Source organism: Pteropus alecto, unplaced genomic scaffold, assembly GCF_000325575.1.
Source record: "Pteropus alecto unplaced genomic scaffold, ASM32557v1 scaffold75, whole genome shotgun sequence".
Taxonomy (NCBI): domain Eukaryota; kingdom Metazoa; phylum Chordata; class Mammalia; order Chiroptera; family Pteropodidae; genus Pteropus; species Pteropus alecto.
In genome coordinates, this window is record NW_006440638.1 from 11,922,760 (window position 1) to 11,949,962 (window position 27,203).

At 36.2% G+C, this 27,203-nt stretch overlaps 1 protein-coding gene across 1 annotated transcript in view; it reads right to left on the bottom strand.

Annotated features, from left to right (window-relative positions):
- FAM19A1 (family with sequence similarity 19 member A1, C-C motif chemokine like) overlaps positions 1–27,203 on the bottom strand; it is a 511,760-nt gene that overhangs the window by 112,134 nt on the left and 372,423 nt on the right. Inside the window, exon 3 of the mRNA XM_006917485.1 lies at positions 3,820–3,960. Within this exon, the coding sequence (XP_006917547.1) occupies positions 3,820–3,960 (141 nt within the window). The remainder of the gene's footprint in view (positions 1–3,819; positions 3,961–27,203) is intronic.

Sequence of the window (27,203 nt, forward strand, 5' to 3'; positions counted from 1 at the left end):
TTCCTGCTGTGTGACCCTGAACAAGTGATTTACTTCTCTGAGCCTTCATTTTCTTACTGAAGAATTTGAAAATCAACTCAAACCTGGCTCTAAAATTATGAAAGATAAAGATGAAGAGGGCAATTTGTGTTTCCTTGAACTTAGGATTCATTGTTTGACAGAGCATGTAAAATTGTTTTAAAGATGCTGGTCAAGACTTGGTATTAGAGTCAGTTACTCTGGGATCAAGGGTCAGTTGAGCGATGACTTACCAGACATAGGAACAACAAAACACTTAACCCTTCCAAGCCTCAGTTTCTTCATGTTTAAAATAGAAGGCAGAGGAGAAAAGGCAAAATATCGTACACGATAGTGGCTTTATTCATTTGTTCTTATGACCCCATCAAAGTTGTGACAGAAACACAGAGCAAACAACAAGTAGAGTTGCCTGAGGTCTAGATGAACACAAGCCTTACAACTAGGGAGAAATAAGAAATAAGAAATAAGAAATCACCATGCAAACGAAGGAGGTAGTAGGGGACAAAGACATGAGGCTGCCCGATCCTGAGTGTCTGAGTGAGACAGAGACTATGGCAGTTGCAGCCGGCAGCTGTAGATGCCTCTTAAAGGAGCCGTGTCTGCTACCAGACTTTCATGGCGACGGACTCGCTCACTCTGAGGATCAGCTGCTGCAGATGCACCAGAGACTTATAGGGGGACTCTGAGTTGTCAGAGTGAGGGTGGAAGGTGAGGCTTTCTCCTGGGCAGAAGTGCTAGTGGTATCCATTGTTCCTCTGTTGAGCTCCCTCCATGCTTCCAGTATGCACCATGGAAATAAAAGGCACCACCATAGCTAAGATGTCATTAAATGTATTACAGAGGCCACTCTGCCCAGATGACTTACTGAAACTCCGCCTCCCCCAACTTGCAGCCCTACCCAAGCCACATCCCATTGTGTCCTTTGCGAGTCTTATGCAACTTGCTGAGCAGCGCCAAGACTCCCACTCATGGCAGCTGATCTTGGTTTCTGGCATGGCTTTTTGAGGCCACTATAAGCACAGCATCTGTGGATTGCTTACAGAATCTTAACAGGTGGCCCCAGAGGGACACAAGCTGGGGCTAAAATTAGCCTGCTGCTGAACGCCACTGGACACCTACTACACAAAGCTATGCTAGTAAGACTAGAAGACTTAGGAGCTTTGCTTAGTACATAGAAACAAAACAAAAAAAGGTAGCCAAAATGAGAAGACAAAGGTGCAGAAACTATATGAGAGAACAGAACAGAGATCTAGGAATAATGGAGTCAAGCAATCTAACAGATACAGAGTTCAAAACACTGGTTATAAAGATGCTCAATGAACTTAGAGGAAGTATAGATGAACTCAGTGAGAACTTTAACAAACAGATAAAAAACTTCAAATTGGAAATGGAAATTATAAAAAGGAACCAGTCAGCAATGAAGAATACATTATCTGACATGAAGGGTATATTAGAGGGAATTAACAGAGTGAATGAAGAAGAGAATCAAACCACCATTAGAGGACAGGGAAACCAAGGTCATCCAATAAAAATGGCAAGAAAAAAGAACCCAAGAATATAATAATAATTTAAGGGGTCTTTGGGACAAAATTAAGTGTAAAATCATCCATGTAATAGGGGTACCTGATAGAGGAGAGCGAGTACAAGAAGTGGAAGAGATATATGAAAAAATAATGATGGAAAACTTCCCTAACCTGGTGAAGGAAATAGACATACAATCCCAGGAAGCTCAGAGAGTCCCAAGAAAGAAGAACCCAAAGTGACCAACACAAAGACACCTTGTAATTAAAATGACAAAGGTTAAATACAAAGAGAAAATATTAAAAGCAGCAAGAGAAAAGCAGCTAGTTACCTACACAAGGGAGCCCCCATAAGAATGGCAGCTAATTTCTCAAAAGAAACTATGCAAGATGGAAGGGCTTGGCACAAAATATTTGACGTGATGAAAATCCAGGATCTACAACCAAGAATACTTTATCCAGCAAAGCTATCATTTAGAGTTGAAGGATAGATAAAGAGCTTCTCAGACAAAAATAAGCTAAGAGAAGTTACCACCACCAAGCCAGTCTTATAGGAAATGTTGGAGGGACTTTTTGAAGAAGAAAAAACATGTATCAAAAACAGGAATAAAGAATGATAATAACTACATTCTTATTAACAATTACCTCAAATAGAAAAGAGTTAAGTGATCCAACTGAAAGATCAAGTAGATGAGTAGATAAGAAAACAAGATCCCTACATGAGCTGCCTATAAGAGACTCACTTCAGATTAAAAGACACACAAAAGGAAGGGGATGGAGAAAGATATTGCCTTGATGGTCCTACAGGTTATTGCGCTAAATTAAGTAAGTAAGTTAGAGAAAGGCAGATACCACATGATTTTACTTACATGTGGAATCTAAAGAACAAAATAAATAACAATAACAACAAAAATGGAAACAAACTCATAGATACAGAGATTATTTTGAGGGCTACTAGACAGGAAGGAGGTTGAGGGGACGGTGAAGAAGGGGAAGGGATTAAGAAATACAAACGGATAGTTACAAAATAGTTATGAAGTTATAAAGTATAGCATAATTAAAATATTCAACAATGTTTTAATAAATATGCAAAGGGGAAGAGAGGTACTAAATTTAGTGGGGTGATCACTTGAGCTCTAATCACTATGCTATACAACTGAAACTAATATATTATTGTATGCCTATATAATTGAATAAAAACCTCACCGAATTGTACAATGTAAAGTAAATATGAGCAACCAATTGTCTATTATATTTCAATAAAGCTGGGAAAAAATTTTAAAAGATAGGAGAGAAAGTGTATCGACTCCAATGATCCCTGTCTTCTGGTGTTTAAGTCCTATAGTCCACTCCCATGCTGAACAGGTAGGGCTGACTTGTACAATCAATAAGGTATTCTGGAAGCAATGAAGTATAACTTCTGAGGTTACATCATTAAAGAAATATCATGTGGCGTCTGTATTGTTCTCTTGGATCACTCACATTGAAGGAAGCCAGCTGCCATGTTGTCTGAACACCAAGCTCCTACAGAGAGGTCCATGCGGCAAGAACTAAGGCCACCTGCTAACAGCCATGTAGTGAGTCATGTTAAAACCATCCTTCAGCACCAGTCATATCTTGACTGTGGTCACATGAGAGACCCTGAGCCAGAACCACCCAGCTATGATGAATTCTTGACACAAAGAAATTATGAGATACTGTTTGCTGTTTAGATCTAAAGTGCTTTTGTTTTTTGTTTTTGTTTTTTTCTTTTTGTGAAAGGAAGGTAATTTGTTACATAGCATTAGATAAACATCATAGAATTGTTGGGAGGAGTAAGTAAAATAACGCATGAGAAGCGTTTAGGACAGTGCTTGGCACATGGCAGATACTCAGGACACTTGTACCTGTTCATGAATGTATGTGAAGCACTCAAGAAGTACCTGGCATATGGTAAATGCTCATTTAATATGTGTAAAATGAATGTTAGGTATTGTTATCTTTACTATCATTATCACCATCATCATTATATATATATATATTCAATTTAAAATCACTTCCCCAATAAACTGGACTCTCAAATTTCTTCTCTAAAAAATGTTAAAAAAGAACTATTTGAAAATCCCAAAGCCAGAGAAACAAGAATTCAAACTCTATGCTTAGGAGTGGCATTTGTGTAAGTTCTCTCTACTTTGGCCACGCCTTGTTCATTATCCTGAACTATATTTAGATGAAACAAAAAATACGAATTATGCATAGTGAACACCTAGATGAACACACATATATAAAACCAATTACTTACCATCGACACAAGAAGGTCGATTTCTTGTTGTTCCAGCCACTTTCCCAGGTAGACAGGAACACTTTACTGTTTGGGACCGCTCCTCAATACGATTCTTATTACAACATCTGTGTGCTGCTATCACTTCACATGTCCCTCCTTCTGGCAAGAGAGAAAGACACCAATTAGAAATAATTCAGCATCCATGTAGGTCTGTAAGATATATGTGGAGGGTTTGGGGAAAGTGAGATAAGTTAGAGAAATGGTTTCTGTGAAGTACAATTACTATGCAATTCTCTCCCACTACGTGTAGACAAGACTATATACAGGGTCTGTATAATGTTGTAAAAGACAACAGGCATTATAGCACTACACTTCAAATAGAACAAAGAGCACAAATGAATAGCTCTCAAGAGGCAGCAATTCCAGGCTGGACGTACTGAAAGGCAGTGGAGTAGTGAATGCCCAAAGCTAACAAAATAAAGATGCTACTTGATTTAAGTGCATTATATTTTTGGAGTTCAATCCTGTGTTATCTTTGCATTTGCAATTCTCTGAGCTCCCACTAATGACAAGAAACTGACCCTCCAGTGATATAGTACCTGCAGTTGCAGGAAAACTGCCCAGAATTTGGCTCTCCCTCCTACTGCCGCCTACTCTCAAGGAGGCTAAATAGAAAATCTAACTGGGGAGTCATTTCCCAAATCTATATACCATGCAAAATTGATAGAACTGCTGGAGAAAATGGCATCTCAAAATACAAACCTAGGCTTATGCTTTTACTTAATTGTTACAGGTCAGCCAAACATTCATCAATATTTGTTGGCATCCTAATAATGTATGTCACTCTTTACCAGGTTCTTTACAAGTGCACTGCTGGATTTGTCTAGAGGTTTGGTGAGCATTCAGGTAGGTCCTTCCAGCCTGCAGGACATCAGTTAAGCCATTTCTCCAGGGACACAAAAGATACTCAAAGTGATCAGAAACCAGAAATTAATGTTTCCAACATCAAGCTTTGCATTCAGGAAAAATGATTTTCGTTTAACAAGAATGAGCCATAACATTTATGATTCTTGGCATTTAAGTTTCAGTTGGCAGAAATTCAGCAAGCATTTGTGAGGCAATGACTATATACAAGTTACTGTGCTGTAAACTGTAAGGAATATGAATCCAGCCCATACATGGTGGCACTTAGGGAACACTGATAAAAAGGAGAGGAGGGAGAAATGATAGTAGGGAGAGGAGAAAGGAGGGAGGGCTTAAGACACAATTCCACCCTTTCCTAAGAACTTACAGTGTAATGCAGTGGTTCTCAGTGCAGGGGTTGGGGATTGGGGGTGGGATGATTTTCCGATCTGTCCTCCCAGTAATGATATTTGGCAAAGTCTGGAGACATTTTTAATCATCATTGCAGATGGATAGTGGGTGCTACTGATATCTAATAGGTAGAGACCAGGGATGCTGCTGAATGTCCTACAAAGTACAGGAGAGCCTCCCACAACAAATAATTATCTGGCCTAAAATGTCAATAGTGCTGAGGTTGAGAAACCCTGGTTTAATATGATAGAAACATTCACAAGAATTTCTGACTTAAGGGGAGAGTTCGGGCTTTCAAATCAGCTTGCTTTACTCTGAATATCAGCTCTGTCACTTACTATCAGTTTCCTCATCTGCAAAATAACAATAATAACACCTGCCTCATAGAGTTGTGTGATTATAAACCAAGATCATATGCGTAGGGATTACCACTGAGTCTGACACAGAGTAAAGTGACCATATATGCTAGCAATGGTAATAAAATCCAGTCACATTGATGTATTTATTTGGAGATGCCCCCCTCCTTTCTGCCTCGGGAACTTTGTAAATATGATGTCTCCTGGAAAACTCTCTCCTACTTCCCATTCCTCTACAACCCACCCTCAACTCAAATGCATTTACCCAGTTAACTCTCTTTTGAAATGAACACCAAGGTTGCTTCCTTAGAGAACATCCCCTTACTTCCACCACTTTTCATTCTCTGAGCATCCTATACATTCCCTCGCACGATTATAACTACAGGTCTGTGACCCTAGGCAAACTATAAGCTTGGTCAGGGTCAAGGTTTTTGCTTGTCTCCTCAGAGCCCTCTTGTCAACAACTGGTGTACATGCTCCATAACTGTTGGTTGAATGAATGAAAGAATAAGTGAATTAATAAAAATTAACATCATAATGTAAGTACCAAGTTCTGAGGACATAGGTGGAAGAGTAGACACATTCATTTTTGAAGAATTAGGAAGGCTTCTTAAGTTATGAAAGATAGGGCAGGGCTTCAACAGGGGATAATGATGGGGAAGTATTTCATTAATATGAAAGACTTTTAACTATAGGACAGTTTTAGATTTACAAAAATCTTGTGAAAATAGCACTGAGTTTCCATATATGCCACATCCTATTGTTCCCTATTTCTATTCCCCTTATATTAACATCTTATATTAGCATGCTAAATTTAAACCAATATTGATACATAATTATTAACTAAAGTCTATGCTTTAATTTAGATTTCCTTAGCTTTTACCTAATGTCCCTTCCTGTTCCTGGATCCCTTTGAGGATCCACATTGCCTTTCATCGTCTTATCTCCTTAGGCTGCTCTTGGCTATGATAGTTTCTCAGACATTTCTTTTTAATGACCTTGATAGTTCTGAGCAGTGTTGGTCAGGTAGTTTATAAAATGTTTCTCAAACGGGATTTATCTGATGATTTTCTCATGATTAGACTGAAGTTATGTATTTTTAGAGGAAGACCACAGAGGTAAAGTACCATTCTCATCACATCATATCAAGGGTGTGTACTATCAATGTAACTTATTGCTGTTGATGTTGACCTTGACCACTCGGCCCAGGTAGTGCTTGTTAGATTTCTGCACTCTTCCTTCTCCCTAACCCTACCCCCTCTCACATTTTTCTTTTTCTTTTTTTTTTGCAGAAAATTACCATGTGCAGCCCACACTTAAGAACTGGGGAATTATGCTCTACCTCCTTGAGGGTGGTGTATCTACTAAAATTATTGGTAATTCTTCAGCATAACAGATTTGTCACTTCTCTCTCACCTATTTACTTTTATTCATTTATATTAATATGGAATCATGGGTATTTATTTTATATTTTGGGTTATAATCCAACACTATGTTATTTATTTTGTTGCTAAAAATATTCCAACTTCGGCTATTGTGAGCTCTTTCAGCTGGTTTCTGTGTATCTCTTCCCCACACTTTTTGGGAGCACTTCCTTAATCTCTGGCCCTATCAGGCTTATCTTATTTATTTCCTACCCAGGTCCTAGATTCAGCTATTTCTCTAAAGAGTCAGACAGAGTTATTAATTAATTAATTAATTCATTCATTTATAATTTTAAGAAGTTTTTCAATTACAATTGACATTCAATATTATATTACTTTCAAGGTTATAGCATAGTGGTTAGACACATATAATTTATGAAGTGATCTTCCCAATAAGTCTTGTACCAACCTGACACCATATACAGTTATTCCAATATTATTGACTATATTCCCTATGCTGTACTTTATATACCTTTGACTGTTTTGTAACTGCCAATTTGTACTTCTTAATCTCTTTACCTTTTTCACACAGATCCCTAAACCTACCCCTATCTGACAACCATCAATTTATTCTCTGTATCTATGAATTTGTTTCTGTTTTGTTTGTTTATTTATATTGTTCTTTAGATTCCACGTGTAAGTGAAATCATATGGTGTTTATTTTTCTCTGTCTGACTTATTTCACTTAGCATAATACCCTTTAGGTCCATTCATGTTGTTACAAATGAAAAGATTTCATTTTTTATGGCTGAGTAATATTCCACTGTATGTATGTACCACACCTGTTTTTATTCATTCCTCATTTGATTAGTGCACTTAATCCATTTACATTTAAAGCAATTATTGATAATATGTAATTATCATTTACTAATTGTTTTCTGATCATTTTTGTAGCTTTTCTCTGTTCCTTTCTTATTTTCCTGCTTTTTTTTCTTGTATGTTGATGACTTTCTATAGTGTTGTGTTTGGATTCCTTTCACTTTATTTCCTGTATATCTGTTGTAGATTTTTGGTTTGTGAATACCATGTGCTTTGTATATACCAAGTTATGTTTACGGCTGTCTATTTTAAGTTGATAGTCACTTAAGTTTCAACACATTCTAAAATTTCTACAATTTTTACTCACCCCCTCCACGTTTATGTTTTTGTCATTATTTTTTATCTCTTTTGTCTGTGTGTGCTTGTTTGTATCCCTTAACTTACTATTGTAATTACACATTATCTTCTTATTTTTGCCTTTTAACCTTTGTATCAGCTTTAGGATTGGTTGATCCACTGCTTTTATTATGCATTTGTCTTTGTCAGTGAGAATTTTTGCTTTGTGGTATTTCCATATTTATATTATTTATTTTTTTTTTTCTTCTTAAAAAGTCCTTTTAACATTTCCTGTAATACCGGTTTGGTGGTAATGAATGTCTTTAGCTTTTTCTTGTCTGGGAAGCTCCTTTTCTGTCCTTCAATTCTAAATGATAGCTTTACTGGGTGCAGTAATCTTGGTTGTAGGTCCTTGCTTTTCATCACTTTGAATATTTTGTGCCAGTCCCTTCTGGCCTACAAAGTTTCTGTTGAGAAGTTAGTTGATTTTCTTATGGGAGTTCCTTGTGGGTAACTAACCGCTTTTGTCTTGCTGCCTTGAAGATTCTTGCTTTGTCTTTAAACTTTGGTATTTTAATTATGATGTGTCTTGGTATGGGCCTCTTTGAGTTTATTCCTTGCTTTCTCTATTCTATAGTACCCTTATAATATGAATATTGGTATGCTTGCTGTCGACCCAGAGGTCTCTTAATTATCCTCATTTTAAAAAATTCTATTTATTTATTTATTTATTTTCACTGTTCTGTTTGGCTGTTTTCTGCTACCTTGTCTTTCAAACTGCTGAATTGATCCTCTGATTCACCTAATGTGCTGTGATTCCATCTAATGTATTTATTTCAGTTATTGTAGTCCTCATTTCTGACTATTTTTAATGCTTTGCTTTCTATCTTCTTCTTCATGTTTCCTATTTCTTTTTTGAAGTTTTCATTGAGATCATCTATTCTTCTCCTCATCTAAGTTCACTGAGCAGCCTTATAATCATTGTTTTGAACTCTGTGTTTGATAGATTGCTTACCTCCATTTTGTTTAGTTCTTTTTCTAGACCTTTGTCCTGTTCTTTCATTTGGGGTATGCTTCTTTGTCTCCTTATTTTGGCTGCTCCCCATGTTTATTACTATGTATTACGTAGATCTGCTATGTCTTCTGGTCTTAGCACAGTGACCTTATATAGTAGGTGTTCTATAGGACCCAGTGGCATAATCTCTTTATTCACCTGAGCCAGGGACTCCAAGGAGTGTCCTTTGTGTGAGTTGTATGTGCTCTCCTGTTGTAGTTGAGTCTTGATTGTTGTTGGTATGTCAGTAGGTGGAATTGACATACCAAGCTGTGAGGACTGGCCATGACTATAGCAGATAAGCTGTTGAGTGAGGGCTGACCTCATGGAGCAGGATTTGCTTTAATGGGCCTCTGTTACCCACTGAGTCCACTCTTTGGGTGTGTTGCTTGTAGCACTAATTAGGTGGTGTTTAGGTGTAGTCCAAAGCCAGCCACTAGGCGCATTGGTTCTGGGGCCTCTTGGAAGCAGTTCTGGTATAGGCCAAGGTCAGCCACTGTCTGTGTCTAGAACAGGGCCATCTGGTAAGAGCTAAAAAGTGATCTGTGGTTGGTAGCTGCCTGAGCTGGGCTGGAGGGCACCTTGGAATGGATATGCTGTGTGCCAAAGCTTGTTGCCACTAGTTCCAGGCTTAAAGCCACTTAACAAGAGGTATGGGGAACACCGTGGTCAGCCACTGCTTGTTTGGGGTTTGTGGACCTTTGAGAGATTTTAGGAAAGTCTGCATCATGGGCCCAGGCCAGTCACTTGTATGGATTAGCCTCTGAAAGAGGTTTTGATCTGATGCATGAATTGGGTGGGGTAAATTCTCAGCGAATCACCAAGGTGGGGTTGAGCAGTGTTAGCCACATTAATAGAGATTCAGATATTGCGCCCACCTGTGCCTGCAAGCTGTGTGAGGGGGAACTCAACAAAGGAATAATGGCACCCACCAGCACATTAGTCCAGGAGAGAGTAGCCCCTACAGTTCTCGCCCTGAAGCCAGATAATTCAGTCTCCCTCCATATGCACCTGACACTTTTCGAACTGCTCTTTCATCACTGGAGATTAGGGCACGTGTTTGTTAGTGAGTGAATCTATTGGGCCCTTTAAAAGGGTGCCTTGTCCTACAGCAGCCTTTCATCACACCTGAAAAGAATCCTTGCTGGTTTTCACAGCCAGTTTTCCTGCTCTGGTGCTTTGGGCTAGGGAGAATGATGTGTAGTAAAAGGTCCCATCTTGACTGGAAGTCTTGGTCCGAGTATTTTTTTTCCCCAAGTATTTTTAAAAATACATTACGGTAGATGAAACTGAAGACCTGAGATAAGATTTAATTATAGAGGACTTACTTCTCCAGGGAGAGATGCTGTTGTTATTCTATGTTGCAATGCAACACAAATGGAGACTTTAAAATACCATTTATTGATCTGATCTGGTTGTTGCTTGAGAGTGACCACCCTGGCATCTGTTTTCAGGAGTGATTAGAGAAATGCAAGGTAGCAAAACATAGGAACAAAAGGCCAATGCAATGTCTTGAGTAGGAAGTGAGGAGGTTTGAACTTGAATCATAGAAAGAGCATCTCAGTCCCCCCACATGCCCATCACCAGGATTAAAGTTAATGGAATAACAGGGCTAATCACACATTATAATATTTAACCTTGACACCTGTAATCAGGACACTTTAGCTTATAATTGTCAGCCGTAAATACCCTCAGTCAAGTCAGTAATAGCTGGTTCTACACTTCAAGAAAATACCACCACTTTTAAAGTTAGCTCTTGGCTTTAATACAAAACTGGAACAATGTTCATGATTGAACATTGATAACACAGGTATATGAAAGCTCCTAGGATGTATCTTGAGTCTTATTTAATTTACAGTCAATCCAGCAGACACAGTGACAGACATGCCAGATTATCTGAATTACTGTCTCGAGTTAAAAAATATGGACAACAAAGTGGCCACTGGAGGCCCAAAGCCAGTCCCTCACAGCACAGTTGTAAATGAGCCAAAGGAACAGTTCTGTGTCATCTCAGCACTCACTGCCATTTAGTGAGCTCTGAATTGGGTGCTGGGCACTGCATTTGGCACTTACTATGTACATTGATTATAAAATTACCAGCAACTGTACAAGGTATTGTCCCACTTCGCAGATAAAAAGCTGATGCTCAGAGATGTTGAATAACTTGCCCAGGATCACAAGAGTGTGACTCAGGTTTGTTGGACTCCAAAACATACTTTTTTGCATTTTGCCACAAATAGTCATTCTTTTTTGATGGAAAACTTTCAAAAGGAAGTCCGACACTTTGCTTAGAATGATTATCAAGGTTAACTATCTGACCTGTCTCTCTTAACCCTCCAACCAAATTTTTGACCTTATTTGCTACCACCCTCCTCACCTTCTCTCTGCTCCAGGAAGTCTAGTTTTCTTGTAGGCTATGGCTTGAACATGGCAGGCACAATCCCTCTTGAGGGTTGCTGTAAACTCAAGTAGGTGTTGCTCTAAATAACAGGCTTTTCTGGTCTTGACAAGTTGAACTATATACCACCTGGGGCATTCTTCTAGCATATCTCTGACTCATTCTGTCAATTTTCCACATATTGCCCAAATGTCATTTTATCAAAGGCACATTTGACCACAATATTGAAATCATAATTCCCTTAGCAAGCACTCATGATCTCCCTTACTTTGCTGTATATCCCCACTCCTACCTCCAGCGTACCTGTAACTTTCGAATATAATATATCATTTATTTATTAATTATACTTACTACCTGTGTGTTTCGCGCTAGAATGTACTCTCCTCAAGGACAGAGATTATTATTGTTTTTTTTCCTAATGAAACAGTCTGGCACATTATTATTAGAGTTTAAAAAGTGCTTCTAATATACATTTTATTTAATCTGTAAAATAGTTCAAAGATAGAAATAAGACTATTGTTACCCTTATTTTCTAGTGAGGTTGAGGACTTGAAACAGCTGAATAATATAGTCATATAACTAATGAAGATAATAATATATAGGAGCTAACCATTTATTATTTACCATGCATCTGACACCATGGTAGACACATTATAAACTTTCATTTATTTTTTGCTCACAATAGGCCAGTGAGGTTATGATCACCCTCATTTTACAGAGGAGGTAACTGAGATTAAGAGGGGTTTAAATACTTGCCCACGTTTTACCTAGTAAGTACCTGGTGGCATCTGGACCAGAATCCAGATCCTCTGATCTCATATATAGTTCTCTTTCTCTAGTCCCAGCCTGACACACATGCTGCCATTTCTCTAAAAAAGGAGGAAAGCTCAGTGACTAGGGATTGATGAGTGCTCCATTTTCATTAAAACCATATATATAAAGTCAATGACCTCAGACCACATCTTCCTTAGGCTCATGGATGATGGATTTGCACGCTGGAAGCCAGAGAGGTGTTGTTCTAAATAACAAGCTCATGTGGTCATGACAAGTTGAACTATGGCTTCAATTATACTTACTGCTCAGGTATGCCAACATGGAGCCTAGAAGTAGGTCTCAGAGGCCCACAGGACTTTAACATTAAGGAAGTCTGATTAGTGTCATCATACCCAAATCTCCTGATTCCCAATGTTTACATTTGTGACTGACTTAGCCATAGTCAATCAGACAAATTTAATCTTTTGATCTATCATGACCACAAAACCCGGTTCTACTGATTTGTGTTGACAAAACAAAAATACTGTATCTTTCACAGAGCAAGTCTCACATCTGTGGTCCTTTGCTTAGAGGTTTTCAAGTTGTGCTTTGTGGAGCTGTATAGATTATCTAAGGGGGTTCAGTAATGTCCACTGGAGGAAAGAAGAAAGTACCTCTAATTATTTTATTTTTTGACATTCAGTATAATAATCTATTGTTGGATTCCTCTGCTAAGAAAAAAGTAAAAACAACTATACTTAGCAGATAATCAGCTTTCTAAAGCTAATATTAAATGACAGGTATTTGTTGGATGGATGGATGGATGGATAAATGACTGATTGAACAGATGAAAAATGAATTACAAATATGTCATAGATTTTTGCACAAATAGTATGGAACTGTTTCTTGAGAAGGATGAATGTCTTTGGTAAAATAGTGTATAGTAAGCTTGTAAGATATATTCCCCCTCAAATTTCTATCTGTTTTTCACTTCTTGGCTATATCAGAAGCTCACATTTACTATGTTTGCTTAAGATACAGTGAGAAACTGATCAAATTCTGTGAAAGGAAATAAAATTCTGGACTTCTATTATAATCACAAAGATGAATTCTTTAGGGTCCTGTGGAACTGACTTTGAAGTCTTATCTACTCTCTTCATTTACTGGCTGCTTGAAAAAGGGGACTGGAAACCAAAACATTCCCCAGCTTTGTCCCCAATGAAAGCAAAGTTAAGTTTCTCATAACCCTTTCTGGGAACCAGAAAATTGTCTGTTTAAATACGTTTTATCTACATTTTAAAAATTACTTGGTGAATTGTTTTTTGAAATTCAACTGCCAAGTTTATTGCAAAATCATAATAATAACATTTGTCATGTAAATGCCTTTCAGACTTTTCTTTGGCACCAATGCCAATCCATTTCTAAATTTTATATCAATCCAAGTCAAAATGATTTGAAGATGATCTATGGCATCTCAAAGCAAAGTCAATTAAGTCTTCAGGAAATTGAGCTCCCTCCACCTTTTTTTTTGGCTTGTGGATTATCTGTAAAATGGATTATTTTATGGATTTCACCCAGCATCTGTAGATTCAGCAAATAAGACAGGTGAGGTAACCTACTAGCTAATGGCAGAGAATGTGGCATAAGGAACAAGTCAGTATAGAGGCTCTCTGTACTATTCAGATTTTCCAGATTATTGTTTCTATCTTCAAATTTCTTTGTCTGTAGAAAACACATCTAAGATAAAATGTAAGAAATTAGTCTCATATTGAATTATTGAATGTACTTCTAATCTGAAGTACATTCAATAATTATCTGGCTAATGCAGGCTATCTGAAAAGTTAGATTTGTTAAATGGACATCAATTTCTGAGTTCCCCCTCCACCGCACATTCTCCCTCCTTTTGTCTATGTCTCCCGAGGTGGTGATAGGAAGGTCCCCTGCTGGGAAGCTCCATAGGGCAGCTCTCCACTTCCCCCTTTTCTCTTTCTCTTGTGTTTGTTGGAACTCCACGTACATTATCAAAATCTATTTTTAGCAGGAATAGAAAATTTGTAATATCCAAAAAGGATAAAAAAAAAAAAAACCAGCATTTTAAGATTATTTCTGGCAGCAGCAACTCTCTTGGAGCTTGAAAAGTTAAAAAAAATGCCAAGCACAATATGCTCCTAGCAATGATCCCTCTTTCACAGCTCAATGTATCATTGTCTTGCCCTATTCAAGTGGGAAAACACAAAGAAGATGGATTACTAAGGATAACATTTCCTTTAAAAAGAGTCCTCACTGATGACAATTATATGTCATGATGGAAAAGAAAGATGAGGTTAGGAATGACTGGCAGGCAGATGGCTAAAAACATCATAAAACAGAATTTGCCGCCAGAATGAACATTTAATAGAAATTGCTTATACCTACCAATTGGACTGCTCTGGGCTACAAACTGGGTCAACCATTTAAGAATGGGCACTTGTGGAAAATTTCTAATGTCTAATCCTTTTCTTCTGCCAGATAATTTGACATTCGGTAGTATATTTTGGTTTTGATGGTTTCATGTCCATGACCAAGCATAGCCAAGAAACTTGAAATTATCACAACATCAGGTTTTCTGGGAAAAAAAAAGATACTAGTGGAGAATGTAAAGTTGGAAGAGAAGAAAATTATCTTAAAAAAAAAATAAGGTAACAAGGTTTACCCTGTACATTTTTTTTGCCCCTGTATTCACTATTGAGGTCTTCTTTGGGTGGTCTTCCTTGGGTGGTCTCCATGCTGTAAGTTAGATTTCCCTGTTATATAATCCTATAATCTCTCATAGTTATCTCACAATAATATTCACAATGCATTATTTTTACATTTTAAATAATGTATTACTATTCTTATAGAGGGAAAGGACAGCATTTTTTTTTTTTAATTTTACCACTTCAACCTCAGTACTGGGTCCATGTTTGGTCTGTAAATACTTGTTGAATGAACCTATTTCCCAAAGACTATCTCTTAATACCCATGATGTGCTCTCTTAGCAAGCTCAACTTTTCTTTTGCAGCATGTCTCCTAATTGAAATAATTGGTTCATTGCCTATCTATCCTGTTGGGCTGGACACTTCATGATGGCAGGGATCATTTATGTCTTTATCCCTAGTAGGCATTCATACATTGCTAAATGGCTGAATGATTAAATGACTGATTGATGGAGGATAAGAAAGAAAGAAAAGAAGCAGAGGAAGAAAGAAGGAAGGGAAGGAGTGCAGGGGAAGACAGTAAGAAAAGAGAAAATAAGAATGGAAAAGAAGAGAAGAAAGATTGAATATCAATAATTCTCTTTGTGAAACTTTCCCTGAGTATCCATTATGTAGTCTTCTCAGAAAACAAACTTGACCAATAAATGTAGCTTTCGCAAAGAATTGGCCTTCTAATCCCTCTAGAAAAGTCAGCTTGAACATTGGTTTGGGGTAGAGCCAAATGTACAAGTAAAAGCTCTTTATTCTAAGTAAGATGACTGGAAAATGAAATTGCAATTAAGAGTAACCATAAAAAAACTTCAGTGTTCGTTAATAGTTAAGCCAGGCTATATCAGCTTATAGTTGAGGACAACTTTTGGAGGAAATGAATAATGACGTGATTAAAAATTAATCACATTTATTAACGTGATTAATAAATGTTAAGCCTGACATGACTATTTGGATCCTCACATTTCCACTTTATTGTAAATGGTCCCTTTCTTTAAAAGCTATTATCCATGACACAAAGCACAGAATTTTTGAGATTCGCTTTTAAAGGACTTCTCGATCAAGGCCTTATAAATAGCTCTCCTGGAATCTATTGCAGTGGATGTCAGAAATACATATTTAAGACTGTGTTAAAAATGCTTTATTGACCCAATGGACTGGAGAAAAGCTCCTAGTGTGTTTGTAAATCATTGACAAGAGAGACACTAATGAATCTTTAAGCATGTTTTGGTAGAGGAGCACAAAATGACTGCTTGATTCGTTTTTACTGGAGATTAAACAAATTACCATCTCCTCTTTTCTAGGGCTCTGGGGTATAAAGAAGACAGAGAAATGTAGGAAAAAGGAACAAAAATTCAGGGCTGGACACACATGTTTGAGGCAGTATAGCATAATGAATAAGATCAGTTTCCAGAGCCAGGCTGCTGAGATTCAAGCCCTGAATCTGCTGCTTCTTATTATTTTTCATTCTATGCCTCAAGTTCTCCTCTGCAAAATGTGGATCATGGAGCATTAACTTCATAGATTTGTTTTGAGGATTAAATGGGTATGAGAATTAAATATAGGCAAAGTGGTTATAATAATACTTGGTTCAGAGTAGTTACTAAAAGATAATCTGCTGTTAGTAATACTACTGGAAATATTATCTTTGACTAGGCCATGATTTATTGAAAAAAAAAATTGGACTAGTCATTCTTATTTTCTTTTCACTAACATAGACCTTTCCTCATACCTATCTCTCTATTCTCAACCCAAGCCAATGACTAGGAAACTATATTTAGATCTCATTATTCCACTAAGATAAGATTGCTAAAAATAATATATACCACAAGAAATTCAACTTCTATTCCCTAAATTTCTTCTTTATGTTTTTAAAGAAGAAAATGGCTTATACATTAGACATATTGAAACTCTACTGTAGAAATCATTTTTAATAACTGCTCTAACAACATGGAAATAAATTTTACTCAAAGATGCACCGATGAGATTACAAGAAGAACATTCTTGATTTTTAACTGTTCTTTAAATACTTTAGAATGTTTGCTCTTTCCCAATAAGGATTCCTAGAATAGCATTTGGGAGGAGAAACTAAGTAATGGTTTGGGTACCAGACTGCCTTTGTGCTATTCTCAGATCTGCTTGAAAATTTTGTTACAATAAGGCTAAGAACATTACATCTCCAATTATCTATTTTCTGAGCCTAAATTTGCTTGCCTGGTCTGGGTTTGCCTTCAAAATACTGCAAATTCATGCAACCATAGAAAAGACTTAGTGTTCAGTAGACAAATCCACTTAAAGCCTGGGTGGCTGCTGAAACAGTTGAAGGGGAAGCTTCTACCTCTAAGTATTTACCCTGGATGTTGATATAAGTTACTCAAAACAAAATCACAGTGTCAGTATCCTTCAGCTTCACTGGGTTATGATCTAAAATAAATAAATAAACTGTATTTTATTACAAAAAAAAATTAGAAAAATATTTATGTCTACTCTTCTCCTCTAAGGTGTCACATTCTCAATCTAAATCCTGCTTGGATCTCTTCCAACTTATGCTTCAACCAATGTCATTGGTCTAGCTGGGCAATAGTTTATCAGGCTTTACTTTTCCATTGCTAGCCTTCAAGGCTGGGAAAGATGTGAAAATAATTTCTAGAATAAAGACAGGCAATTCTATTTTATATAAGTCACTCTTCTGGCTATATCAATTTCCCTAAAATTATCTGAAATATTGACATGAAAGGTTGAATATATTAGTCTTTAAATTATATTTCAAATAGTCAAGATCATTTGTGTTGCTAACCAGGTGACTTGGAGAAAGTCGTAATCTCTAGGCCCTGATACCTTGTAAGTAAAAAATAAAAAAAAATAATAAAAAAATAAAACGCCTGATTTAAGGGATGTTGTGAGCATTAGAGATTGTATATTAAAAGTAATTAGTACACAGAGCAGCACACAGTAGGCACACTATAATAAGAGTTGACATTCTTCTTATTAACATAAAAATGAAATCTAATTTCCAAGACAATGCTGGAGGCGGTTGCAATCAGACGAGTTTTGACTGGAAGGGTAAAATTCTGAAAGGCTGGAAAATGGAGGTAATTACTGGTAAGATCCCAGGATTGTCCTGTAAAATGTCTAAACTATTCGTAGGTGGTCTAATACGCTTTCTATATTGCATCCTTGCCTTGTGTCTTTATTTATTTTTGTTCTCTGTTTCTTGATAACATTTATTTAATGCATATAAACAGAAATACACTCAAAGAAGGAATTCCAACAATAAGTACAAACTATTTTTTTCTCTTAAAATGAGATTCTTTTATTATCCATCACAGATAAGTATAATGGATGGTAAAAAGAACGTGGACAGTGATAACACACAAATTCTATTATAAAAACTTAAAAGTACAGCCAACAAAATAAAACTGGCAATGTAATGACTCCAAATCTATCATCTCTAATTTTAATAAATTAATAAAATATTTGTTAATAAATTTATTAATAAATTAATAAAAATTAATAAATAAAAAGTGTATTTCTTGACATTTTACCACATTGCTTTCTCTAGCTAAACAAACAAACAAAAAAACATACCCATGGAATAACATTCCTGATTTGGCTTAGAAGCAAAGACAAAAAGATCAGGATATAATTTGAGATAATCAAGGGAGAAGGGGCTGCAAAATACTATGCCCTGGAAGAAGCACTCTCTCTGTAGAATCTGATGCCCACCTGTAGGTCCTCTTGCTGAGTCATAGACTGTCCTTAAATTGTAAGTCTTTTATTTGACAACTATAGGAGAACCACATGAAAATCCATAGATATTAGAGTTTACTTCCATCTATGGGCTAATTAGCCACAAACTCCTAAGTGAATTATTAAGCATTATGGGCATCTGTTACACAAATACTAAAACTAATATTTTGCTTGTATCTGCTGAATTTCATGATTAAGGGTTTTGTGAGGAGGTAGTCTTTACAGTATCAATGGCTGGGACTTTTATAAATTCGAGAGGGTCCACGTGTGGTAAGATGGTCAAGTATAGTGTTTGAGATTGGATTTTGGAGCCATATAGACAGGGTTTAAATACTACCTCCACCTTTTATAAGCTATGTTAACCTCAGGAAAATCATTTAAGTTTTCTATTCTTAGTTTCCTCATCTGTAAAATGGGGAAAATAATAGTACTTTCATGATGAGGCTGTTGTGAGGATCAATGAATGAATGGCAAAACCCTTATAATCTTTCTTGAAGTATAAGAACAATGAGTTTGTTATTAATATTCTTGCTATTATTAATTTTAGCTGTGGCAGCAATCAGGGCTTCTGAATAACTACCGCTGGCTCTCTTTCTTCTGGGCTTATGGTAGTTTCGTTCTTTTGTGGGGTGTGGGCCATGTGATTTTTTCTGTGTTAATAGACGTTACCTATTATTTCCTTGGTGAGCTTTTAATTCTCTGTGCAAGACCCTCAAGGGCTCTTTTCCTGCTTGTGTGGCAACCGGAAATATTTTAGATCAGGGATCAGCAAACATTTTCTATAAAGGTCCAGACAAAAAATATTTTTGGTTTTGTTAGCATCTGGTCTCTGTGGCAACTACCAAACTTTGCTGTTATAACACAAAAGCAGCCATAAATAATATGTAAACAAATGCGTATGCCTGTATGTCAATAAAATTTTATTAATGAAAACTGAAACTCAAATTTTATGTAGTTATTATGTGTCATAAAATATTTTTCTTTTAATTTTTTTCAACCATTGAAAAAGATAAAGACCATTATTAGTTCACAGGTCATACGAAACAAATGGTGATCCAGATTTGTCTTATGGGCCATAGTTTGTCCATCCTTATTTTAGACGGTGGCCACTCTAGCAATTCTAGTCCCCAAGTAACTCCTACAAATATACTCCCACTGTTGAACTACTATGGGCATGTTGCATGTACAAGAAATAAACGTTTGTTGTTTTAAGCCAAAGAAATTTTGGGTAGTTTGTTGTTGCAGCTTAACACAGCCTAATCCAACTAATATATTATTTTTAAGATAATGGGAATAAAAGAGGTATATTAATTACCCCCATTAAGGGTGTTTAAATAACTTCTTCATTATGTTTAATGATAACAAGGTTGGAAACATCTTCAAAGCTCTTACCTTTGAAATACAGTCTTTCGAATCTACGCCTTCCATGAAGAACTATAATGAAAAAAAGCTGCTTAGCTTTCTCCAATGTGCATATACCTCATCTAAGCCAAGTATCTGGCCTTTGTCATCTTAGTATTTTATTGGTTTAACAAAGTGGTAATAATAAAAGTATATATTAATTTATATCATGAGATTGCGCCTTACATCTATAGCCAGGAAGATCAGAAAACACACATTTAGGGGAAAGGAGGGCAAACAGAAACTCTGATTTGTGTTGCACATTTGTAGAAGTCATTAACTATGACTCAGGTAAAAAAACTTATTACTTCACTTTTTGACAGTGATGACAATTTAATAGTATTTTACTCTACCAAGTTACATAAAGTATCTGGAGGCATTGAAAGGGACTGTTTATCAAGATGATAAACAAGGTTTCATTTTCTCCCTGGCTGCATGGATGTGATAAGAAGTCTAAGGCCATTCAAAATCACTTAGTCTGGCCACTAGGCAGACATTAAGCTACTCAGGACCATCTGTGCTTGAAATGAGCTTAATTTAACAGACCTTCTCTGAGTAGGTCAGCACAAATGGAGGTATGTTTGCATGAGTAAATGAGCTTTGGGGTATTCAGTTGGAACTTGGGAGCTGAGGGAGGAATCTTAGTCCTAGTAGAAACCTTGCATTCTGGGAATCTGACACTTACTAATTTCAAACCACAGATCTACTTTTGCTTTCTGAGTTGGGTAACTATAATAAGAAACATTTATAAAATAAGTGTCAGTTCTTACTATTGTTACTATTACTGTTATTGGGTGTGGCAATTATTAATGTGATCAGTCATTTCTGCTTTGTAGCGGCTCCTGTTCTTTCTGCCTGCCTAACTAACTTCCCACTTGTATTGGTGACTGCTTCTTGCTTTGCTTTGGGGGGCCAATAGCCTTCTTCCCCATTCTTAGCTCATGGAGTTTTGGTGGTACTGTTTCTACCCCCGATCCATGAGAAGGCACAAGACATAAGACTAAGTGGATCATGCATTCTCTAGTGACCAAGTGATTGCTACAAGGGCTCGTATCTGGCTTAAGTCATACACAATAAGATCTAATTATAAAACATTTTTTTCTTTGGAAAATATAATTTTTTTCTACAAGTGTTTTTGTTGAAAATATATAACTTTAAAGATGGCCACTATCTTAGTACCATGATAGAAAAACCTACAAATTAATAGAGTCAGCAAAGAGGAAAGCCAAGTTAAGAAGTGGAGTACTTCCTGACATCATTTAGTCTTATTTGGTGCCTAAAGCTAGATGCTGAACTTTAGCCAATATATGCTTTTTTAAAAAAATTGAGTTTGAATTAGGTTTTCCACTGTTTGCAATACAAGAAGTCATGAAGTACAAATTTTACTGAAGGCTTCAGTAAGATTCGCTGCAATTATCTTTTCTTCTCTATAAATTTTGTTATACGCAGGACCCTATGGTAAGTGCCAAAACTAAACCAAATACTACCTGTCTAAATGCCACCTTTTTAGGGAAACCATTCTCAACTTCCCCTCCTAGATCACTCATGTATCCTACTTCCCGTCTAGACTCTCAGAACCCTGTAACTTTTTCCATTTCAGCACATTCACATCTGTAACTTTATATGTGTTTGTAAAATATTTTTTATTGTTTCTACTTCTTCTAATAACTGAAAAGCTCTATGAAGCAGGGGCCATATCTGTTTTTGTTAATCACGTTATCCAGACTGGCCAGCACAATGCTTAACTTAAGAATCAATTTTTCCAACTCAGTACTTATTCTACTCATTTTCATAGATCTAGAACAATTATTTTGATCACTCTGATCAAAAGGCCAAGAGAATTATAGCAACTTTGATCTTGAGCGGGTTCAGCCATTTTGAGCCAAAGTCACCAAACCTCTACTGACAAACTTTGTATTGCATGAGAAAAAATAAACTGCCTGCCATTTTTTTTAACTCATCATTCACTTGAGGTTTATATTACTTGTAACCAAATGTAGTCCTGATACGTTGGTGCATGTTAGGATTTTAATAAATACCTTTAAAAATGTATGAATGAATAAAAGGAAGGAAGGGTCCTTGGCTTTAAAGATCTAGTCAGAGAATTAAGACAGAGAGAAAAAAATAAATTCTTCAAAGTAGGAAGTAATAAATATCATGAAACTGTAGACTCTTACCATTATTAGAAATTTCTGAGGAATAAGGAGATACTACTTTCATCCTAATGTATTAAGTAAGACTTGTTGAAAAAGAAGAATTTGATACAGGTCCTTGGTCCTTCAAGGATGATTTCTGCTTGTGATGATGAGGGATAGACATTTTAAATTGAGAGAACAAGTTGAGTAAATGCCCAAGGATGGGGTCTGTGATAGACAGACTCAAGAGAGGTCCCCTGTTCATTCTCTGTCTAATACCCTCCCTTCAGTTATGGTGGGACTTTCAGAATATAAACTATGGAATAGAATATAGCAAAAGTGATAGAATGTTACTTCTGTGATTATGTTACATTATGTGGCAAGGATGAAGTGATGTCACTACCATAATTATCATATCTCTATCTATATAAAGTATTCTTACTATGCACTAGAGAGACTCTCTCTCAAATAATGACTTTGAAAAAGTAAGCAGTGATAGGGCCTATGAAGAAGTCCACATGTCAATGAATTGCAGGTGGACTCAAGGACCTGAGAGTGGCCCCTGGCTAAGAGTCATACAACTGCAGAAGATAAATTCTGCCAATAATCTAAGGAAACTTGGAAAGGGATATTTCCTCAATGGATCCTCTGGTGATAGTCTATGCATCTGTCATCTCATACCAACCTAACACATTTTCCCTCAAATATTTAGGGATTAGTGAAGTAATTTCAGGTAAAAATTTCTACTGTATTTGATGCTTGATTCCAGTAACCAAAGACATTTTCCAAAAATCAATGGTATTTATAAGATTTTTACAAATGTAAAAACATAGATTTTGCTCTTTAAAAATTTGATCAAGGAAGAAAATAATTTAGTAATTTCATTTCACTAAATCTTAATATAATTCTTTGCTTTCTTTAGATTTATGAGAATAAAATAATGAAATGTCACATTACTTAGGTTCAAGTGCTATTGGCTCCTTATCAGGGCTGAAATAAAAAGCAGAAACAATGATATTGTCTTGAAAATCTTACTTGTGTAGACTTAATTTCTAGAGATATACAATGGTTTTATGATTACCTTGAGAGTCCTTGGCTGGAATATTGGCCTTATGTTTTACTAACTGGAAAATTTCAACTTGTCACTTAAACTTCCTGACCTTTAACTTACTTGTCTGTAAAATGAGGATAATGGTGGCTTTCTGTAGTTGAGACCTACTGTTTTTGCTTGTGTATATCTTATCTTTTCGTCTTCTGATAAAAAAATATCAGTTTTCCTTAGAGTTGGAACCATGCCCAGCATATTTTCAGTCCATTCAGTACAGGTGAACAAGGGCTTCAGGGGTGGTATTGTGACCAAGACCTGGACAAACAGAATAGTCCTTCCCCATTCATAAAGATTGGCTTGAAGATTGGCTTGTGACCCAACTTGGTTCAATCAGAATAAATGTGAGGACTATGTGGAAATACTGGAAAAAAATCTTTCTTTCTGTTGGACTTGAAGATGCGAGCTGACTTTTGGAGAGATCCTGTGTGAGATTGAGCTCACATGGAAAATAGTGAAGAGAAGTGATAGAGAGGAACTCAATTTTCATCACACATTTGAGCTGTTAGATTTAACACTGCTGAATCTCCCTCTGAACTTTTTATTTAAGTGTGTCAATACAGTCTCTTCTTTTTATTGTATTTGCTTTAGCCATTTAGAATTCTGTGGCTTTTTTTTCTTACTCCATTTTTCAACAATCTGACACCAACTGATGTCTAACAATTCAGTTCAATTCTGATACTAACTATCTGGAGTTTGTGCAGATCCCACAGGTTTCAGGGCTCCGTCTCACAATATTAACCTCACTTTAGACACTAGTTGCAATTGGGGTGCTCAAACCACCTGTACTTCATTCTAACTTGGCAATAAACTTGAGGGTTCTTATGACCCCTCCTCAAGTTTGGTAATTTGCTAGAATGGTTCACAGAAAAGCAGGAAAGAAGTTTATTTATGCTTACTGGTTTATTATAAAGGATACAGCTTGGGAATAGCCAAATGGAAGAGATGCATAGGACAAGGCATAGTGGTGGTGGTAGTGGGAGGTTAAGTTTAGCTTCATATCCTCTCCTGGTGTTGCCACCCTCCCAGCACCCCAATGTGTTCATCATCCCAAAAGTTCTCTAAATTTTATGGAGGTCTAATTAAGTAGGCATGATTGATTAAATCATTGACCATGGGTGATTAATTCAACCTCCAACTTACTCCTCTCCAAAGGTGGCAAATTGAGGCTGATGGTTCCAAACCTCCAATTACACTTTGGTCTTTCTGGTTACCAGCTGTTATCCTGAAGCTACTTAAAGACCCTCAGCCATCAGTAATCTCATTAGCATAGGAAAGATAGTCTTATTACTTCAGAGAGTCCAAAGTTTTCAGTATCTGTGTGACAACAACTAGGGACAAGTTTCAAACATTTTCCTAAGATACCAAGGAATTTAGTTTTAGGGTTCTAACATTTTACAGTAGTCCTCTCACCCCTTATCTTTTTTTTTTTTTTTTAACTTATGTTTGCCAGTTTATTATAAAGGACAACCCAGGTTAAATAGCCAAATGGAAGAGGTGCATAGGGCAAGGACCCCTTACCTCTTATCTATGGGGTTCCAAGACCTCCAGTGGATGCCCAAAACCATGGCTAGTACTGAACTTATATATACAGTTTTCCTGTACATCTATACCTATGATAAATTTTAATTTATAAATTAAGCACAGTAAAATATTAATCATAATAACTAATTATAAAATAGAACAATTTACTGTAATACCAATATACTGTAATAAAAGTTCTGTGAACATGGTCTCTATCTCTCAGAATATTTTATTGTATATACTGCATGCACAGCATGGATACCCTGGACAAAGGGATGATTTACATCCTGCTCAGGATGGAGACACTGCAAGATTTCATAAGGCTATTCAGAATGGTGCACGATTTAATGCTTATAAATTTTTTATTGTTGAAATTTTTCATATAATATTTTCAGACTATAGTTGACCAGGGTTAACTGAAACCATGGAGAGAAAAACCAGCGATAAAGGAGTACTATTATACTTAATAAAATCCTTGTGAGGACTGAATAAACAAATTCACATAAAGCACTTAGCAGAGTACCTAGAATATAATAAGCACTCAAACTAGGAAGTCATTTTTGTTACTATTACTGTTACTGTAACAATAATCACTATTATCATATCCTTTATTATGAAGCAAATGGAATTTTATTATGCTAATATGCATATGGGTGTGCAAGAATTGTTGAATATCTCTAAATTTACTTACAGCAATTGGGAGAGAGAATCAATTGGATACTGGTTTTCAGAGACTTGTACTGTGGGCGAAGTCCAAATAATTCGCTATATTGATTCCTAGCAATTGTTAAACTATCAGTTGAACTGATTCATAGTCAACTGGATGGTTATGCCTCTGTTGTTAAGAAATCCCAAATAGTAGAGCCATGAAAGGATTGGCAAAATACTATAGTGAAGTCTCCTGGGTTCAGAAATCTGCCAAACATGGATTCAAATTCCAACTCTACTGCTTATAAGTCATGTAAAATGTACACATTTCTTAAACTTTCTGAGCTTTGTAAACTTTATGAAGAACACCCTTCTTCATAAGATAACTGTGAATAATAAATGGAGTAATAATATGAACAGCCCAGTACAGTCTGACTCATATTGTAAAACTTTGAAGTCATCATCACTTTTGATGTTTTAATTATATTGATTGACATGAATAAATTCCTTCAACTCTAATGTGATGTAATTTAGACCTTAACATTTTCATGGCCAAACAATATTGATTAACTGTCATTTGAGAAATGTACAAGCAATATGTAGAAATAGATTAATTTAGACTTTAAGTTGTTTAGACTGAGAGAGAAATTTTTCCACATAATGTAAAAGAATGCCATCTCCAAGATACATATTAAACTTATTCCTTTAGATAAGCCATGCATAAATAATAAGTAACCTTGCAGTTGAGAAGCTTTAAAAAAAAAAAGAACTGTTCTTTGGTTAGATGTCAGTTTGCCAGCAAACATTTTATGAGTGATCATCTGAAAAGTAGAATATGATTACTGAAGTTTTGAGTTCCCCAAAGAAATAATCACGTAAGTTAATGATTGTAATGAAATAACATTAGGGCGAAGCTGGCCAAAAAGTACATAAATTTCAACCTAAGGCTAAAGTTTTCTTCTTCACAGCAAATTATATTTAGGTTAATGGGATCAACATGGGAATTGAAACTGTCAAGGAGGCCTACTTGGCTCATATCAAATTTCCACTGCAATCAATAATGCTTGAAAGACTTTTGGAGGGACGCTGTTTCCGACAGGATTTGTGAAAATGCAAGGTCTTCATGAGAAGAGTCTTAAAAAAGGAATTCTTTTCTCTTTTTTTCCTCCATAGTTTAGCTTATATATCTTTGTTTTAGACTGGGATTTGTTCCTTCCCACTCAACAAGTTTTCAGCTTCTAATCTCTCACTCCTAAACCCATCACTTCACTTTTTTTTTTTTTCCCAGCACGTATTTTTTTGGAGCTTACAGAAGCAATATAAAATAACAGTTAAGAGATCAGATTCTGATCATTCAGGGTACAGTTTCACACCATAAAATCCCTGATAAATTACTCTATCCCTCAGTTTCCTTATGTGCTAAATGGAGTTAATTTTTAAAAGCATGTAGAGGAACCAGAAAGGTAATCATGTAGAGAAACCAGAAAGGTAATCAAAATTACCTTAGAAAATTATTAGTTTTATCATTGGATTTATGGTGTAGGAGGCAAAAAGAATTAAGACTAAGTGGAGAACAGTAGTCTCAGGACTGCCAGCCCTTGCTCACTCCAGGGCATTTCTCAGAAGAATGGTAAGGTTAGCAGTATGTAAATGATTATTCATTTACCATTGGCTCTAGCTCTCTCCTCAGCCATTCCCCCTGAATTGAATAAGTTCAATGGA